Below are 17,393 nucleotides of genomic sequence, written 5' to 3' on the forward strand. Positions count from 1 at the left end.
TATGAAAGCTGAAAAGTTAGTAGCTAATAAGGCGATGTTTGGCAAACCTAGTTGAAAATGAGCTGAAAGCTGAAAAGCTATAAGCTCGGAGCTGAAAACTGAAGAGCTGTTAAGCTAGCTGTTATGATTGAAAGTATTTGGTAAAATTAGCTTTTTGATAAGTTGATAAATATAAAAAGACTAAAAAAGACATCTTCATAAAATAATAAGGATAAAGATGGAAAAAAAGTTAGGAAGCTAGGAGCTTATTTTAAAATGCTACCTAAGGTAGCGTTCCAAAATAAGCTCTTATTTTAAGCTATGAGCTTATTTTGGGAACATTATCAAACAGAGCTTATAGCTTATTAGTAGCTTAAAATAAGTTATAAGCTCCTAAATAAGCTCTGCCAAACAGAGCCTAAGTTAACTAATTGAAATTAAAGTATTTGGTAAAATTAATTGTTGAATTAGTTGATAAGTGTAAAAAGACATAAAAATGATAACTAAGATATTAACATTTTGATTAATGAATGGCATATGATATAATTTTTGTAAATTAATAAAGATAACACAGGGAAAAAGTTTTAAAAAACAAACGTTTATTTTGAAACACTATTTGAAGTAGCGTTTCAAAATAAGTTATTATTTTAAACTCTTCCTATTTCTTTACCAAACAGAGCTTATAGCTTATTTGTATCTTAAAATAAGTTATTCTGTTAATTTGTGAGTTACAATAATGTCTTATTTGTAGCTTATAGCAAACATTGTTACAATAATGTCTCGTACCTCAGTTGAATTCATCGTTTAGAGTATCTCTAATGCAATATACTTCTTATGTGTGATTTGTGAATTACTGCACAATAGAACTTACCTAACTTACCTAATACACACTATTACATAATAGTTGTGAGTTTTCTTCGTCACACATAAATAAATCAATGTTGGAATTCATTTTTAAAAAATTAGGGTGTAGCCGTGTAGGAACTACCCTTTGTTTGTGGAGATCTCAAGTAATTTGACAGGGGTAGATATTTAGGATATTTACAATTTTTATTTTTATGTTTTACTTTGAACATGCTAATGTTCTCCACGTGTGACGAAAAGAGATAAAGTAAACGTTTTCCATAAATGAGAGAACTAAAAATCTAAAATTGCAATACGGTTAAAAGATTTAAAACTTAAAAATGTAACCATTAATGGCTACAATTACTATTTAACCATGATGAGGGTGCAATAGGTGAAGACACGTATCCAAGTTCATTTCATCAATTGGATAAAGTATTTTCTGGAAAATAAATAAAAGAAAAATCTTGAGTTAGTTTTAAATTTTATTTTTACTTATTCTTCTAAAAGGTTGAATCTCATCACTTTAAGAGGTAGCTCTTACATTGCCGTTGATGAGACTTGATCCCTAGTCATTCTTTTAACTTTTTACATCTATGACCACTTGAGCTGCCCATGCAAAAAATAGGTATAAATGCTCGTATTAATTAAAAATTTTAAAAATTAATGACAAATTTTGATAAATTCATTAATAAAGAAACTAGAAATGCTGCTCTATTCACAACTCAAGAACTAAAAGTTGGTGATACTTATAATATAAAAAATATATTACTTATTATCCTATAAATTGGATCAAATATGTACTTTTTCCTTCTGATAAATCGTCTCATTATATATATATATTTTTTAAAATTATTTTGATAACTCAAATTTTATACTTTTGCCATACTATATATTGAATTTTATGAACCCGTCCGAAGGCCTATAAATGAGGTAACTTTTAGGTTCTTCTCGTATCATTATATCTATTTTTTTAATTCTTAGATAAGAGAGTAAGAGACTTTACATACTTTCAATAGTTCAATTATGTAATTTATGAATAAAATTTTCTCATGTTAGTGATTTTGGAAAAGTTAATTTAGACGAGTTAGATTGTAAGGTGGTAACATTATCACAAATATTTAATTAATTTTTAATCATTTAAAATATTGCTGCCGCCTGCCGCATAGTGTGAAAGTATCTTGGTAGGCTAAATTTAAGTTTGTATTTAAAAAAAAAAAAAAAGATTAAATATAACAAAAACTTTCCTTACAAATTTTAAAGAAATTTAGCAATTTGGTTAAGACAAAAGCAATTAATCTCTGAAAAGAAAGAACAAGTTAAAATTAAAGTTAGTAATAAATGCATTTCAATAAACAAAAAACGTGCCTCTTATATACGTGTACTTCTATAAACAGTATGTCACGTACTAAAATGAAGCCAAAAATGACGCGGAAGCAATAACTAAGTGAGTGGGATATAATTCTTGCAAAAGGCTGAACCTCAACCCTAAGGGCCCCCCACACTCCGGCTCGAGAGAGCGGTGGACTCAACTGAACATTAATCACAGAGGCTAGACCGGTGCTCATTGCGCACAAGGAGCCCCCTCACTTTGAGAGACCCCGGCCCGACAGAGCGGTGGACTCAACTGAACATTAATCACAGAGGTTAGACCGGTGCTCATTGCGCACAAGGAGCCCCCTCACTTTGAGAGACCCCGGCCCGACAGAGCGGTGGACTCAACTGAACATTAATCACAGAGGCTAGACCGGTGCTCATTGCGCACAAGGAGCCCCCTCACTTTGAGAGGTTGCTCCCACACTGCCGCTGGTGAGACTCGATCCCTGGTCATTCTTACAAAGTTTCACCTCTATGATCAGTTGAGCTACCCATGCGGGCGTAAGTGGGATATAATTACTTCTCCCAAAGGTTGAATCCCCCATCCTAAGGGCCCCCACACCCCAGTTCGACAAAGCATTTGGAAGGATGTAAATCACGGTGACTCAATGAGTACAGCGGATAGGGCAAAATGTCGGTGCGCACAAGGAATCTGCTCACTTTAGACATTTCCACACTGCCGCGCGCTGAAATTTGAACCTTGATCTCTTCTCTCAAATATTGTCCACTAAAACCATTAAGCTAAGCATATGCGGGCGTGGAATATAATTACTGTATCATAAAGTTAAATATTTAATTTTTATCAATACCTTTTCGGTCAAATCCGTTATCAATTTGTGAGTAAGGAGGAGCTAAATGCTCCAGAAAATTAAGGGGCCGTTTGGTTCACGGAATGCTAGATTACCTTAGGAATGTTAGATTGCTGGGAATGTTAGATTACTGGGAATGTTAGATTCCTGTGTTTGGTTAAAATTGAGGTATGTAATATAATTATGTTTGGTTTAGGGTTATCTTATCTTTTATATATATATATATATATATATATATATATATATATATATATATATATATAAGCTAACATAAAATATATATCTTTAAATAATTAGAATTAAAATGACAAAATTCATAAATATGCAAGGTTATCCTACATTACCTAACAAAATGAAGGGAATCACATTCCCTTCAAAATCCTATGTGGAGGGAATGTTGCATTCCCTGGGAATGTTATATTCCCTCAGAGAAAATGAACCAAACATAGGAATGTAAGCTCGGGAATGTCACATTCCCTTGATTATATAATATAACCTGAACCAAACGCCCCCTAAGAGATATATAATTTATCTCTCATGCAGTCGTGTATAGGGATTTATTCCGTACATACCTTTGAACTTCAAGTAATGACCGCGATATTTCGTTCTAATTCAAAATTCAAAATAAAATAAAAAGCCAATAGTAGATATGTAATGATTTTTAATGTGAGATTAGGACTGCTCAACAGCCAACCGAGAAAAGAAAAAATAATTTAGTTTCCATTGTTTGTATTGTTGTTCCCAAAAACAATACAAATAATTAAAAAGAAAAAATTAAAGACTAAAAGTGTAATTAAGAAAAAATATATAATTTAAAGTGATTTTTTTTTAATATTATTGACTCTATTACATTTTAGGTAAAGCTCATTCCTATGTAATAGCTTGCAAATTACATAGAAGAGATAAACTACATTAAGAACTCTGTAAGACAGGCTCGACCATGAGGGTTTTGGTTAGAATAGAATTCGTAATTTTTAAGTACGAGAAGAGCAAGTTAGACACTTAAGTATACATTGGAAGGTTCCCAAGCATATTGGTCCCATAGGCAAAAGAATTATTTGTATAAATGGAATAAGTTAGGTTTGGTTGTTTTAAAGGGGAAATATATTTAACTTATATACCCACATGTAATAATTAACTCAAAAGTTTGGGCTCATGGTTTGGCAATTAATTGAGGTTAAGGGTTGATTAAGTGGAAATGAGTAAGTGGTTTAAGTATGAAATTGAAAATTTAAATTTATATGTATGCAATTACGTTTTTGGATGAGCATTTTTAAGTACAATCTAATTCTGAAATTCAACTAAATTAATTTTAATTTCATAAGATACGATAGTGTAATATGCAAAGAGTGTAAGTGGCAACTTTTTTAATTAGTACCTAATGGAAATTTTTTTATCCCTTAAAAAAGTGCCAAATTAAAGATTATAAATTTTCAATTAAAAAATCATTTAGGAGCTCCTTCAAAAAAAAAAAAAAAAAAAAAAAATCAATTAGGAGCCCTTTACTACTTTAATTGTCCTGTGGGGCAGTGTAATCACTAGTGGGTAGTCTATAATCTAATAATTATTAACTCATAATCTAGTTTTGTAATCATATGTGTGGTTGTGCACTTGTGCATGATAGATGCCATTTTTTTTTTTTTTTTTTTGGGAAATATAAAAATTATGCCAACTTTTATATTGTATATATAATTTGATTGATTAAGGCCTCATTGGCCATTGTTGTTTTGTCATACCAAGTTATCTTATAGTTGATAATTTAATTTTAATTGATATTTGTTATTAGAAGTTAGTTGAAAATTTATAAATATTAAATTGGTAAGTTGGATTAGAAGCATATAGTAAAAACAAAGTTAGGGTAGTTGATAAATGTAAAAGCACTAAAATAATATATTTGTTTATATTAAATGTTTGTTGAGTCTATACAATTTTTTTTGAAAATATTTTTTTTTATATTAAATGTTCATTGAGTCTATACATTTTTTTTTAAAAAAAAAATACTTTCATAACTTAAAGTATAGAGATTTAATGTTAAATAATATTATATTATTTTAAAAAATTAATAAATCAATAATAAAAATATTGTCTCTAACTACTAATTTATAAAAATGTTAAACTTTCAGGTTGAGAAAGTAATGTATTGACTGATATTACATTGGAATAGAGTTAGTAGTACTATAAAAGAAAAAAAAACACAATGGTAAAATATAAAAATAAATGATTTAAAATTAATTAACTAAGAGTTTGAACAATAATTAAATAAGACAATGAATTAAAATGACACACAATTAGCAATAAGACAATGGAATGTGAGAGTACATTAAAAAAAAAAAAAGGAAATGATATCTCATATTAAATCGCATATTCGCATTTGAGCAAATTTTCGCACCAGATCTCATATTATATATATATATATATATATATATATATATATATATAATTAATTAAGTTCCAGTGCAGTGAATGTTTCCCGTGCAGTTGTGCGGTTTTAAGGTGCGTGAGTTTTGTGTTTATGGTGCGTGGGTTTGTGCTTAATGTGAGTTGTTATTGAAACTTAAGGTGCATGAGTTTTGTGCTTAAGGTGCGTGAGTTTTGTGTTTAAGGTGCGTGAGTTTTGTGCTTAAGGTGCGTGGGTAGTTGTTGAAACTTAAAGGTGCGTGAGTTTTGTGTTTAAGGTGCATGAGTTTGTGTTCTTAAGGTGTTTTGTTTGTGTGCTTAATGTGCGTGTGTTTTGTACTTAAAGTATGTCAGTTTAATGCTTAATGTGCGTCCACTCGCACAATCGCACAAGAAGTCATCCCTGCACCTGATCCCTTCCTTATATATATGAAATATTTATAAGTTGTAAATTAATTTAATTAATTATTAAATTAGCTTATTTGGTGTAGGAGAAGTCCATATCAATTATGTCATTTATGTGTGCAAAAGGTGTTTGGATGCAATTAAATAGGATAGTAAAGGAAAGGAAATATTAACGTGGGGGTATTTATGACCAACCGAAGTCTAAAGCATATGCAACACAATTTTGGTATCTATGGGGTTGTCGGTGACAACTTTTCAATTTTATTTTATTTTCATTTTTAGTGATACAAATTGCAAACGTGCAACATATTGACGCAAACATGATGCATATCTCCTTTATTGGGAATTAATTCTCATTATAATTGTTACATGCAAGTGTTTTGTAGGTGGAGTTGGTCTTGTGGATTAGTAAATTATTTTAGATTGTTCATAATTGGGTTGGCCAATTGAAAAAGTCGATAAACAATTTCAGAGTCAAACTTAAAATATTATGGTTTAGTAATTATTAAGTTAATTGTCCGACCAAATAGATTGAAGTTGTCAAATTTTACACCCTAAGTAATAGCACAAGAAAATGGGGTGCAAGAGAACATAAGGAAACGATAATTTAAAAACTAGTTGTTTACCTTTATTTTGGAGAATGAATGTTTTTCAACTAGACTCGTAAAATATAGTTTTTTTTTGTAATTTTTTGAAAATGCTTTTAATTATAAAAATAGTCACATCTTTTTTTTTTTTTTTTTTTTTTTTTTTTTGGAGTTTGTGTGTGTGTGTGTGTGTATATATATATAGGGATGATTACATGTGGCCATGTTGTTAGGTGTGGTCATATGGTCAATTATAGACCATTAGATTAGATAGATCCAATGAATCATATTAATCAAGATTTTTTCAGTATTTTCGCGCACATTCTCCTACCCAGCGAACTGCAAGGGTAAACTCGTCATAAAACACCGGAATAGGAAAAATCACACTGTTGTGTGTTTTATTACACTATTGGTGCATGTTGTCAACACTGTTGGTGTATTCTGGAACCCGACTGCTATAAATGGCCACTGTAATTACCATAACACGGGAATACACCATTGGTGTGTTTCACTGTGGTGTGTTTTATTACACTATTGGTGTATGTTGTCAACACTGTTGGTGTATTCTGGAACCCGCCCGCTATAAATGGCCATTGTAATTACCATAACACCCCCACTTACCAAAACGCGCGAAAATCTTCAGAATTACCATTGCCGTTAGATTAAACTGATTCAACAACACAGATACGACCACACCTAATGACATGAGCACATATGAGCGCTCTTTTATATATATATATATATATATATATAGAGAGAGAGAGAGAGAGAGAGAGAGAGAGAGAGAAATGTTTCTAAAAATGAACACGCTCCCTCTTAAGAGTTTTTTGACATCATGGTATAATTTCATGACATATCTAGAATCTTTTAACTTTTATATTTAATTATTACAAGAATTCATTATGAACTTGTGGTATATTTAACACATTCATGAATAATCAATAAAGATAAAGAACTTATTCTTTTTTCTTTTTTTTTTTTTTAAAAGAAGAACTTTATTCGCTTTAATCTTATAAATAATTATATTTAAGAAATAAACATTAATGAATGCTTTTTGTTAGGAAGTAACTTTTTTTTTTTTTTTTCAATTTTAAATTCTCTCAATTTAACAATTTATTAATTACAACGTATTATATTAGATTTTCAGGATCGAAAGTAAATTCAAAGCTTGTTTGGTTTAAAAAAAAAAAAAAGAAATTCTTTGAACCAGTAAATTATAACTCTTCAATTCCTATTATTTTCTTCCCATTAAAAGGTTGAATCCCAACCCTAAGAGCCCCTCACACTCCAGCCCGACAGAGCATTTGAGAGTTGAGGATGTAAATCATGGTAACTCAACTGAACATGAACATGAACCACAGAAGCTAGACATTTACTTACTGCGCACAAGGAGTCCCCTCACTTTGAGAGGTTGGTCCCACACTGCATTCCTATTATTTTTTACTAAATCAAATACGAAGTAATATATGAACATATATTATTATACATTGTAACAGAGTCAGTAATATCAAAAAAATACGGAGTAATAGAATATTCCTTTTCGTAAACTAAACGAATGGTTAGGATTACATGATGGATTGAGCGTCGACCGACAAAGCTACCAAAATCAGCAAACATATAAACCAAACATTAATTCTGAATATGATATCATCTTTGTACAATACACTGTCTTTAGGCCCCTACTCTATTATTCATGCATGTGTTTTCTCTACAATGTGCAATATATATATATATATATATATATATATATATATATATATATATATATATATATATATATATATATATATATATGGCATGAAATGCATTATTATAATTTATAGTTAAATTAAAATGCATTTTAACAATCAACATATTAATTTAATTAGGAATGATTGCAGTTTGATTTGAATCCAATTATTACGTTCATTAGATTTGATTTCGGTGAACTAGTTTGCAATTTTAACTAGAAAAATGAAAATTTTTACCAACTCAACTAAAATTTAATGCTTAGATTTTATGACTTGCGAGTTTTGTAAATTATTAAAAATTGTGTATTTATTTTGGGAGAGTGTAAAAGATGTATTTATTAATAATATAAATAAGTTCAAGTACAATCACTTAAGTACAAGGTGTGCTTAGGAATCTCTGCTAGAGTAGAAAGTGTACAAGAAAGAAATAATACAATATTGACATATTGTCGACAAGTTTGACGTGTTAGTATGGAGGTGGTGGCTCAAATATGTCGTGATTTGTGTCGAATACTAATGTGATATCTAGAGCAACGACGACTTAACCTGATTTCTTGACGGCACCCAATCTTGGTGATCTATTTCTTGACCTTGGGGGATTTGGTTAGAACGTGGGTAATAATCTTGGCGTATAATTCTTATCACAGACAATTCGCGAATAGCTAATGAAAATAAAAAGTTTGAATCTATCACAAGAGTATGAGAACGTAATGTAATGATTTTAGTACAAGAAAATAATATGCAGATATTTGGCTCATCTGTTCATATATTTTCTCAACCTACTGAAACAAAAAGTAGTAACAACGCCTCCACTAAGGCTCAAACTCACAACTCTTCCAAATGAAAGTCCAACCCGAATACCATTAGACCACATAATCTTGATGGGTTAGTAAATACTTAATTAAAGCACAATTGTAAAAATTGGCCTAGGCGCCCCTAAGCCATTCCGCTTTCACTATTATGCGCCAAAAAATTGGTCGGACGCCTATGCGGCAAAATCGACCTAGGCAGCCAACTTGGCCGAGTCGGTCGATTTCTTCTGATTTTGACCGATTTCGTCTAGTCTAGCTGTCCGTAGACTAGTTTGATACTTTGAATCTTTGGATAGTTAAAGTATTTGAGTATTTTTATTTTTTAATATTATTTTAATGTTATGACTTATAAATTATTATTATTTCATTTATTTGGATGTGTTATTTGATTGAATATTAAAAACAGCCTCATTAAAATTGTCAAACTGCAAATCTCCTACTATTTTTTTGAAGCCCGCCTAACTCGCTTAGACACTGCCCGAGCGCCCGACTAGCGCCTAGCGCTTAGCCGCTTACTGCAACCATTAATTAAAGTAAAAGCAAGTAGCTTCAAATATTAACTCATAGTGGTAAGTCGTAACACATCATTCTTAACCAGTCAATGATAGTACCACGTAGACAGCATGACCGACAGGCCTTTTTACTACAGTGCTCTTAGTTAGTAGGATGTTTCAATCATCAAAAGTTAATAACACACAACACACAGTCATACACACATATATATAATCATAAAGAAGAAGAAGAAAGCCAGCAAGGAAGCATCACTCTCCTTTGTCACCTATCGGATTTCACTACTTCGTTGCTTTCAATAATGCAGATTTGACAACAATGCTACAAAACTACAAATACTACATACTCCTTATTTAAAATTCTACCCTTAAACTATATATATTTATTCGAATTTAGATTTATATGGACCCAACACAACCCATTAGAATTATTAATAACCTAAAAAATAAAATTGTAATATATGTCCATTGAGTAAATGTCACTCATCAATTTTGAGTGGTATAAATATTACTCTTGAATGGTAAAATACGGGCAACATTGCCCCTCTATATATGGTCACATTTTGATAATTCAAGGACAATATTTATACCACTTGAAATTAGAGGGTGACATATACTTGAGGAGCATAAATCATAATTTTTCCAAAAAAGATATATATATATATATATATATATATATATATATATATATCTCAAATGCGCTCATGCTTTAAAGTGCGGTTGGTGCAGACGCACAATTAGTTATGTAAAAATGCACCAATAGTGTTAGAAAAACGCACAACAATGAAATGCACTAATACATCACAAAACACAACACACATCCAAAAAAAAAAAAAATACACCATAACTCCCCACACTTAATTGTGCGTTTTCGAACACTGTGTGGTACGCTTATACATATCTAATGGTGTGTTTTTTGGTCCATTGGTGCATTATTTTGTTGTGTGTTTCCTAACACTATTGGTACATGTTTGCATAACTAATGGTGCGTCCGCACTGACCGCACGTTAAGGCATGGCCGCACTGGAACTGGGCCATATATATATATATATATATATATATATATATATATATATATATATATATATAGGATGCAGGTAGAGAGAAGGCTGGTGTCATTCTTGAAAGCATGCCAGCCAGGTCTGTGTAATTCCAGTCATGCTACAATTGCGTGCATCCTCTGAACACCTACTTCTATTCAACACATATGTACAGTGTCAGACCCATCATCCTAATCCCATCATCCATTGAAAACAAAAACATGTAATAAGAGAGTGGGTGTCGGAGCAAAAATCCAAAACAGCATTTGACACACATCAACTCAATACCTATAGCCTCAGTGATAAAGATAAAGATGTACAGTTCATATTTCAGTGTCAGTAATTCAGTATAAAGGTTGTTCTGATACAAAGAACCTGAACCTCCCCAACCAAAAGGAAGTACAGACTATATTGAATGTTCCCCACAAAACAATGGTTACAATCTGTGTATTGTTGTTATCTGGTTTTCATTGTATCTGTAAAAAATTGTCTTGCTATGTTAAGAAGAACATTGCAGATTAAAGAATAGTGTTAACAACTTAACAAAATTTCTTCACAATCCACAACTATAGAGTATAAATAAAATATGCATGTCTTACTTTCATCAGTTGAACGGTTAGGTCAGGCGTCAGTCAGGAGCCGGGAAAACGAGATCAATGCAGCTGAGTATTTCTTAGTTTTCGAAAATGTTGAAAAGTGCCCTCATTGTTTCCCAACCCAAACTCGTTTCGATCAACTCCCACCGCCAATGTTGAAAATGTTGTATATGTCGCAGCAGATGGCTACCGTGTTTGAAAACACAGCGGTAACTATCATGATCCAAGACATTACCTTGTCATTCTTGGTTGCAACTCCATGAGGATCCCTGCTCAACAATGGTTGTAGGATATGAAGTTACATATATACCAAGGAATGCTGCAAAAGTATAGGAAATTTTCAAAAAAACGATACTCACTTAAGGGCAATGGCAGCTGGAAAGATGAAACCAACGGAGACGGTAGCTGTGGCACCAGTAAATTGAAAAGCATCCCAGATGCTTGGCACACAATTTGCTCCCAAAAATACGAAACACATGAGAACTGCCGTAACAGTATAGAATCTCCGGTTGTCATAGGCAATAGGAATTGAATGCGGGAATAGAAGGCCATCAAGGTTGAGGCGGAGGGAAAAGAAGACTATAGGAAACACAAGTATCAAGTGAATTACGTAGCTCACTCTCACCAAATCATCAATCATTGAACTGTAAGGAATCTTAAGATCTCCATCAAAGTTAGCAAGTACATCGTCCAGTGTCTGATCACCAAAGAGAAGGAATCCGAAAAAGCTAGTTGCAATATAGACACAAGTACATAACGTGATTGATGTGTGGACTATTGATTTCATCTGGCTGGGGTCTTTAAGTTCATTTTCTATAGGATGTACTGCAGTATATGTCAAAATGTAGCAATAATAAGTTTCAAATAAGTGCTTATGTTGTGGATAATCAAATGAATGTGATAAGTAACATCATATGCATACAAATTATTGAACAATTACACCTCTTCTATAATACATAAAAATAAATAAATAATTAACTAAACAAATTGGGAAAAAGGAAAAGGTCTTACAGGGGGAAAAACTTTTCCAATGTTTAGTTAGTAATATTAGAAAATGATTTACACTTGTTTTCAACCATTCACTCACAGTAAAAATTTAGTCCAGAACAAATGCAAAATCAGTCAAAAAAGGAAATTATCCTTATATAGACAAATGAACTATTCATCATAAACTCTTCAACGATAAAAATCTACAATTTTACAAAATCTGAATATATTTTAAAATTTATAAAGAAATATTTTTAACTTAAAACTGTTTTCCTTAACAAATCTTCTAAAAAAACCGGAAGATTTCTTTCTTTTTTAAATAATAAAAAAAAATCCTTTTCATCTTCTTTGTGTGAAGAAGATGCAGAGCTGCCACATCTAGAAGAAAAAATCTGATAGTTTCACCACTATACCGTCGGATTCGATTCATCTATGGATTTCAATGATTGATGACAAATCTTAAGGCATTTTCAAATCCTATACTCACTATGTTCACAGAAAAAAAAAAATTCTAAATTTTAAATTAAGAAAAGTGGGAAAAATGACTGCGACATCCAAAGGTAGGACAAAAGCTCTCAAGAGTCAAGGGTAGAAGTTACCAAGCCACCACTGCGAACATTTTGAGAAACAACCCTTAGGATTTGTTATCAATGGAAATCATCAATCATCAATTGAATTAAAAGATCTTTTTTTTTAAAAAAAAAAACATAATTAGCCAAAAAGTACCAAATTTTCTTGAAAAGATAAAAATTTTAGGCCAATTTCTTTTGATTGAGTCAGAAGTTTCATGCATAAAGTGCTGCTAAGTGCACCACTCAACTGATGCTGCATTTGCACATTTTATGCAGATTTTCATCATCAGTGTTAGCATTAGAAGGCACCGGTGCTCTGACTTTGCTTGTAATGGAGAGAAGTGATGCTTGAAGTACAAAATTTAAGAGATGGTTGAGAGTATGTTATATAACTAGGGTAAAGCCACAATATAGGGATGTAGCTAGTAATCACAATAGTAAGATAAATGAACTAAAAAGTAGATCATATATACAAGGCTCTTTGCAATTTGACCATGAACATTTATTGCAAACTTTACAGTTCTACAAAAGCTTTATGAAACAGTTTCAGCATGTGCATGGAATGTCAGTGATTCTAGGAGCAGAATGCATATGTAAAACAAGGTACCCAAATGTTTATATACCTATTTAAATACCCTTGGTGATACTATGCAACAGAAAGAAATGCCTATCCCTTAACAGAAACCTTCAAAACCACGAAAGTGGATATGAGAACTGAATATAATAAAGTTTTAGTACTTTAAAATTTAGTTCAGATCATGAGATTAGTATCTTTCATATTATTGAGGTGCACTAACTTCCTACCAACCAAACTCCATGCATGACCCACTAAGATGTGGGCGAGTATCTAATGATTTTAACAATTTTCAGAATCAATTCTCATGGAATTGACACATGCTCCAAATTTATCCATTCACATATTTGATTATAAACAGATTTCTCAAAAAATTAAGCATAGATTATGCATTCAATCATTCATCACAAGAAAGGAGCACTACACAATGAAAAACACAAATTTGCTTGAACTTAGAGCTTACCATTGTGATGGCATATGTAGGAAGTGACAAGTACAGGAACAACTGTGAAAAGTTTCCAGAAAGATGCCTGATTAACAACGTTAGGCAGCATGCGTGGCATTTGAATGCTACCATTTATCATCTTAACAATGACTACACCGGCTGTGATTGCCACAAAGACAACAGCTAAAGCCACTGACAAGGCCGATGTGTATCTCAAAGAATCTGACAGAACAAGAGGACAAAGTCACATCAAATTACTCTCATTTTACTTTTAATAGTGGGGAAATCAATTGAATTGTCATTTCAGATTTCCCTATTCAACCTAGTAGAAGAAAGATTTAGCAAGTTAACAAGACAAGAACCTCAACCCTGAATGCATTACAGTGATCAATGATTGTAAGTGCATGAGTAAAGCATCATTACATCAATCTTATAGTGTAGATAGACAAAGAGATCTCCCCAGAGCCACACTGGAGTAAAATCACTAGTGCTATAAATTTCACAAAGCTGTATCAATCCATTGTCTTAATTGAATGTTTAGCAGAGATGGGAGTCACTGAATAAGAAAATCAATCCTCTCACTTACTTTGATATTGTAGGACTGGAGTATTAGCTAACCAACTAGGCGCTATTCAGGGTCTCTACTCTTAAGCTTATCCTACTCATTAAGATATGTTTTAATTGCCAGGAAGTTCATAAGAGTAATGAAGAATATAGGCTAACCAAGTTCTTCTCTCCATTAGTTTCATTAAGAAAATCATCACATAACTGAACGAGAGTAATTTTTTTATTTGTTTTATTTCAAAGATCAAATGCTGCTGGTATTGTTTTAGAATGACATCCATAGGATCAAGACCTGACAATTTGGATTGAAGTATTGAACAGATTAGAAGAGTTTCCTATGAGGAACTTTTACTCATTGTTTGAAATTGAAAAATGCAATATGATGGACTAAACAAATTGCAAACATCATCTATACATCAAATCCAAACTGCATTGAGCAACTATTAAAACTCAGGGTATGGGTATCCCCATTTCATACTAGCACATGTAGTAATTTTTTTTTAAAGCTTTTTTTTTTTTTTAATTTTGTTTTTATTTCATTAAAGAAGAGTTGCAAATATTTTCTATCTTGTTGATGCTCCGTTGCTCACCTACACGTTTGAATGAAATGAGAGGAGCAAAAATAAAAAGGCTGATAATAAGCACCAAGGAGGAACGTGTCGTCCACCAATGTTGACCGAACCATTCTTCCATTACACCCAAATGGTGCACCCCATCGAACCAAATCCCAGATAGGACATCCCCTGCAACCAAAATACACAACAGGATAATTTACTTCACTAATCAAATGTTTGGCATATTAATTAACACGATCCACATCTCATACTTGACTGAAAATCAAAGAAGCAATTAATTCTCTTCTGTTCTAATAAAGACAAAACAATCATTTAGGAGATAAATGAACAAGAGAGCTTAAGAAACAAGTTCTCATGTAACAAACAACTTCATTTCCCACAAAACACCAACTAAACCTTGGAGATAGGTAGATATACTAAATAGACCCAATTGTGAATTTTACAAAACAAATAACTCTTCAGAAGAAGGAAAAGGAGCTGAAGAAAACTTAAATTTAAAGAAATTGGATTATAATAGGTGAGAAAAGCACTAAAATAAGGAGTAGTTATCAACAGAAAAAACAAAAGCGGTCATAACAAAGTTAGAAAAGAAAAGAAAAACATGAGGAAAATACAAACCAATGATGATCATGTAGACGACCAGGGTGCCGACATTGTTAACCACAATGCAGACCTGCAAGAGCGTCCGGCCAAAGCCGCCGAAAGTGTCGCCGGCGAGGCCGGAGTAGGAGGCGGTCTTGGAAGCCTTGCTGAATCTGAGCAAAATGCTAATCGACTTCTCCGTGAGCATCGAAGCGAGGAGGATGACGAGCAGCCCCGGAATCGTCCCCAGCTGCTTGAGCGTGGCCGGGAGGGCCATGATCCCGGCGCCGACTATGGTGGTGGAGAGGTTGAAGACGGCGCCGGAGTAGGACGCGCCGTCGAATCCGCCCTCAGCATGCTCCGAATCCTCAACCTTCTGGTCGAGGAGCGGAAGCACCTTGGGACCCCGGCGGTGTTTCCGGTCGCTAAATGACATATCTGTAATTCCGTTAAATTCTGGGGATTTGGATTTTATACGTAGAGAGAAAAGTCTATTATTCGTAACCCCCTTTCTTTCTTTCTTTCTTTCAGACAAAAAATAACAATAATAAGTTAGGAGAATTTACGCGGGAACCAATACGGACGCCGATCCGTTTTCCTTAGTCCAATCAATTCCTGCAACGTCGCCTATGTGTGCCCTTCGCTTCCTATCTACTTCTATCCTTCTCCCAAAAGCTTGAAACCCCAATCCTAAGGGCCTCACATCTCGACCCGACAGAGCGTTTAGAAGGATGTAAATCCCGATAACTCAATGATTCAGCGGACATGGCAAAATGCTGGTAGACTCTTCTAATTGAAGGACCATTTATTTGGGTGTACCCAAAATTTTTACTGTCGCACACCATGAGTCATTAAGTTTACGATATGTTCATTATTATAAATTGTAATCTCAAATTTAAGGACTATTAACCTCTCTTATCATGGAAATGGACACATGAGGTAAATCACGAGATGTATCCTAAATACTCATCAGGATGCGAATCCTACACCTTACCATTGCTAGCAAAACAAGCTTAACAAGGTGTACAAACTAATTTTGAATTAGTAGACTAGTTAAGTAGTGTCATAAGGCCAAACACCTTGTGCTCAGATAGCATATAATGACCTCTCAAATGTGGGAGGTCATGAGATCGAGCCTCAGTGGAGGCATATAATGACCTCTCAAATGTGGGAGGTAGTGAGATCGAGCCTCGGTGGAGGCGTTGTTGATTCTTTGTGCTTCATTTGATTGAGAAAGCATGTTTGAACAGATACTACAATGTAATAGAGTCAACGGCATTATAAAAAAAAAATAGTGTCCTAAGGCCAAATAATTCATTAGTCATTACTCCATATTATATTATATATTATTGTTAAAAGTAATAATTCAAAGAATAAAGTTAATTTTTTTTCCCTCTATTTTCTCCTCTTAATGTTCTTGATATGACAAATGCTAGTACTATGGCAACCTAATTGACTTTATCATAACTCAATTAAATGAGGATTAAATAAAGGGAATTAAATGTTGGTGCACTCGAGATATCGTAACGTGAGAATCACGAAAAAAGAAATGAGATGCCATAACGTGGAAGACAGTTAGGCCAACCGTAATGGGGACAAACAACCTAAAAACAGGAATACCGTATTGGATTCTTCGGGTACATTAGGGCTTTCATCGTTTCATTGCAAACGTTATTACTAATTAATTAATTACCCCTAAAAAAACGTTATTACTGAAGAATCAGTTACCCCTAATAATCAACTTTGCTCCTAACACGTTACAAGTTGAAAATCATCAGGAAACAATTTCTTTATGGTAACTCAAATTACGTTTAGAATAGGTACACGTACACAATTTTTAAACTCCGTAAATGGCAAGATAATTGCAATTTGTATTTAAAATATGGCATTTGCTTGTATCTTCTTTTTTGCTTTCAAGTCCATTTTAGACTTGTTTGAATTATATACGTAGAATTAACCATCCATCCGTATAATTTTTTTTAAAAAACAAAAAACTATAACAAACTAGAA

At 32.8% G+C, this 17,393-nt stretch overlaps 1 protein-coding gene across 4 annotated transcripts; it reads right to left on the reverse strand.

Annotated features, from left to right (window-relative positions):
* Positions 1 to 10,562: 10,562 nt before the first annotated feature.
* LOC109153258 (sodium-coupled neutral amino acid transporter 5-like) lies at positions 10,563 to 16,055 on the reverse strand. Of its 4 annotated transcripts, none has more exons than XR_002049480.1 (6): positions 15,420 to 16,055; positions 14,817 to 14,969; positions 13,681 to 13,884; positions 11,444 to 11,909; positions 11,088 to 11,353; positions 10,563 to 10,642 (listed from the first exon to the last, which is right to left on the reverse strand). XR_002049480.1 is itself a non-coding variant. In XM_019301121.1 (6 exons), exons 1-5 carry the CDS (start codon positions 15,817 to 15,819, stop codon positions 11,221 to 11,223), a joined length of 1,356 nt encoding a protein of 451 aa, XP_019156666.1. In that variant the 5' UTR covers positions 15,820 to 16,055; the 3' UTR covers positions 10,792 to 11,168; positions 11,200 to 11,220. The 4 variants fall into 4 exon arrangements, 2 of the variants coding, with proteins under 2 accessions (XP_019156666.1, XP_019156665.1); XR_002049479.1 differs by lacking the exon at positions 10,563 to 10,642 and adding an exon at positions 10,792 to 10,964; XM_019301121.1 differs by lacking the exon at positions 10,563 to 10,642 and having other exon boundaries at positions 10,792 to 11,168; positions 11,200 to 11,353.
* Between the last annotated feature and the right edge of the window lie 1,338 nt (positions 16,056 to 17,393).

The sequence above is a fragment of the Ipomoea nil genome, unplaced genomic scaffold (assembly GCF_001879475.1).
Source record: "Ipomoea nil cultivar Tokyo-kokei standard unplaced genomic scaffold, Asagao_1.1 scaffold2480, whole genome shotgun sequence".
Lineage (NCBI taxonomy): Eukaryota > Viridiplantae > Streptophyta > Magnoliopsida > Solanales > Convolvulaceae > Ipomoea > Ipomoea nil.